General features: G+C 37.1%; 1 protein-coding gene across 2 annotated transcripts in view; it reads right to left on the reverse strand.

The window, feature by feature from the left end:
• LOC137647019 (monocarboxylate transporter 12-B-like) overlaps positions 1 to 2,500 on the reverse strand; it is a 33,599-nt gene that overhangs the window by 26,016 nt on the left and 5,083 nt on the right. For both annotated transcript variants that reach the window (XM_068380125.1, XM_068380124.1), the window contains exon 4: positions 2,369 to 2,500. This exon is cut by the window's right edge and continues 774 nt beyond it. In XM_068380125.1, the coding sequence (XP_068236226.1) occupies positions 2,369 to 2,500 (132 nt within the window). The remainder of the gene's footprint in view (positions 1 to 2,368) is intronic.

The raw sequence follows: 2,500 nt of genomic DNA on the forward strand, positions 1-2,500 counted from the left end.
GTCAAGAACTTCGAAAAGATCGTGCAGGAAGAAGGCTACGTAGAGCAGCAGGTGTTTAATTGTGATGAAACCGGGCTGTTTTGGAAGAAGATGCCGAGTCGAACCTACATCACTGCCGAAGAGAAGAAATTGCCTGGGCATAAGCCAATGATGGATCGATTGATTCTTACCCTATGTGCCAACGCTAGCGGGGACTTTAAAGACAAGCCCTTACTGGTTTACCATTCAGAGAACCCTAGGGCTTTTAAAGCACACAACGTCGATAAGGATCAGCTTCATGTTTTCTGGCGATCCAACTCGAAGGCCTGGGTCACTAGGCAATTCTTTGTGCAATGGGTTAATCAAGTTTTCGGCCCTTCTGTGAAGAAGTATCTTCATGAACAGAAATTGCCTTTAAAGTGCCTGCTATGCCTTGACAATGCACCCGCTCACCCCCCCCCGAACTTGAAGATGATATCTTCGATGAATTCAAGTTCATAAAGGTGCTGTATCTTCCACTGAATACCACCTCTATCCTCCAGCCCATGGACCAGCAAGTCATCTCTAATTTTAAGAAGCTGTACACCAAGCACTTATTTAAGCAGTGCTTTAATGTCACGCAAAGCACCAACTTAACTTTGCGTGAATTTTGGAGGGGCCACTTCAACATCGTGCACTGCTTGAAGATCATAGACCAGGCTTGGGTGGGATTAACTCGACGGACCCTCAATTCTGCCTGGAAGAAGCTCGGCTCTGGAACGGATTAAATTCGTATGTAGAGGTACCACTGTACTGTGCTTATTCTGAAGAGAGTGCAGAGAAAGATTGATGAAAAGCTTAGCGATGAACAAGCAGGATTTAGATAAGGTAGTGGTGGCACTGACCAAATTTTCATTGAGACATGTTGTGCAACTATGCGTAGAATATAGAAATCCACTTTTGATGGCATTTGTGGACTATGAAAAAGCCTTTGATAGTGTGCACCGTCCAATTTTGTGGAAAGCCCTGCTTCATTATGAAATTTCTCTTTAAATATGTAAATTTGATTAAGTCTGTTCATGAGCATAGAAAGTGCAAAGTTAATGTTAATGGAGTCTTATCAAATGAATTTCCAGTGAACAGCGGAGTACTCCAAGGGAATGTAATGGCACCTGTGTTGTTTTTCCTCCTCATAGATTTTGTAATGCGTAGAACAGTCGGAGATGGTGGAGAAAAATTGGACTGAACTGGTGATGGGAATTTAGCAGACCTAGAGTATGCTGATGATGCTGTCCTTGTTAACAGAACACCACAGGATTCACCATGCTTACTTACCAGAATGCAAGAAATATCACACGAGGTTAGGCTGAAGATAAATGGAAGAAAGACAGATGATAAGAACAGAGTATACAACGGATGTTGAAATATCATTGGAAGGAAAAAGGATTAATGAGGTAGAATAATTTAAGTATATAGGAGATATGATCTCCAATACAGGATCTTTAGAATTAAAGTTTAGTGAGAGATTAAAAAAGCAAATCAGACAATGGCTAGAATAAGTAAAATTTGGAAATCAAATTGCCTGAAATTTCATATAAAAATCAGACTATATATAAGTTTATTGAGATTGGTGTTACTCTATGGACATGAGTCATGGTATGACAATGAAACAATCTCCAATAGATTTAGTGGATTTGAGAACAAAGCCCTTAGAGTTAAATGGCAGGACAGGATTAGAAATGAAATTATAAGAGAGATTACTCGAGTGCCATATGTTGATGAGATCATGATGAGGGGTAGATGGAGATAGTTTGGGCATGCTCTTCGCACTCCCCAAGAGAGATTAGTTTACCAAACGTTCAGCTGGGGTCCCCAAGGAACTAGAAGAGTTGGAAGACCCAGGCCTACATGACTGAGAACTATGAAGCACGAAGTAGAAGATGATGAATGGAGAAGTATTGAATTATAAGCTCAAGGTAGAGACGACTGGCGAAATCTAACCGAGGCCCTTTGCATCAATAGGCGTAAGAGGAGATGATGATGATTACATACAGTGTATATATATATATATATATATATATATATATATATATATATATATATATATATATATATATATATATATATATATATATATATATATATATATATATATATATATATATATATATATATATATATATATATATATATATATAAGTGGCTATTCTCTCCAGATCCTCTGTTTTATGTTTATCTCATTAATATTTGGGTCAAAAAAATATTACAACAAGTTACTAGTAATAAATATAAAGAATTGTAGAGGCTAATGATAGAAAATAAAAATCATCTGGAAAGAAAACCCATATCAACACGTTAGAACTTCATCGTAAATTAAAACTTATCCTTTAAAGATAAATAACTTTCTCACCTATTTGCGTTAATGCCATTAGAATAACTCCAAAAATGTAGCACAATTTAACATTGAACCTCTTCCAATCAGATAATGCAGAAGACATCATTCTTGCAATAAGATTTGTGATTGCAGATATAGAAATGCACC

This window comes from Palaemon carinicauda, chromosome 9 (assembly GCF_036898095.1).
Source record: "Palaemon carinicauda isolate YSFRI2023 chromosome 9, ASM3689809v2, whole genome shotgun sequence".
Lineage (NCBI taxonomy): Eukaryota > Metazoa > Arthropoda > Malacostraca > Decapoda > Palaemonidae > Palaemon > Palaemon carinicauda.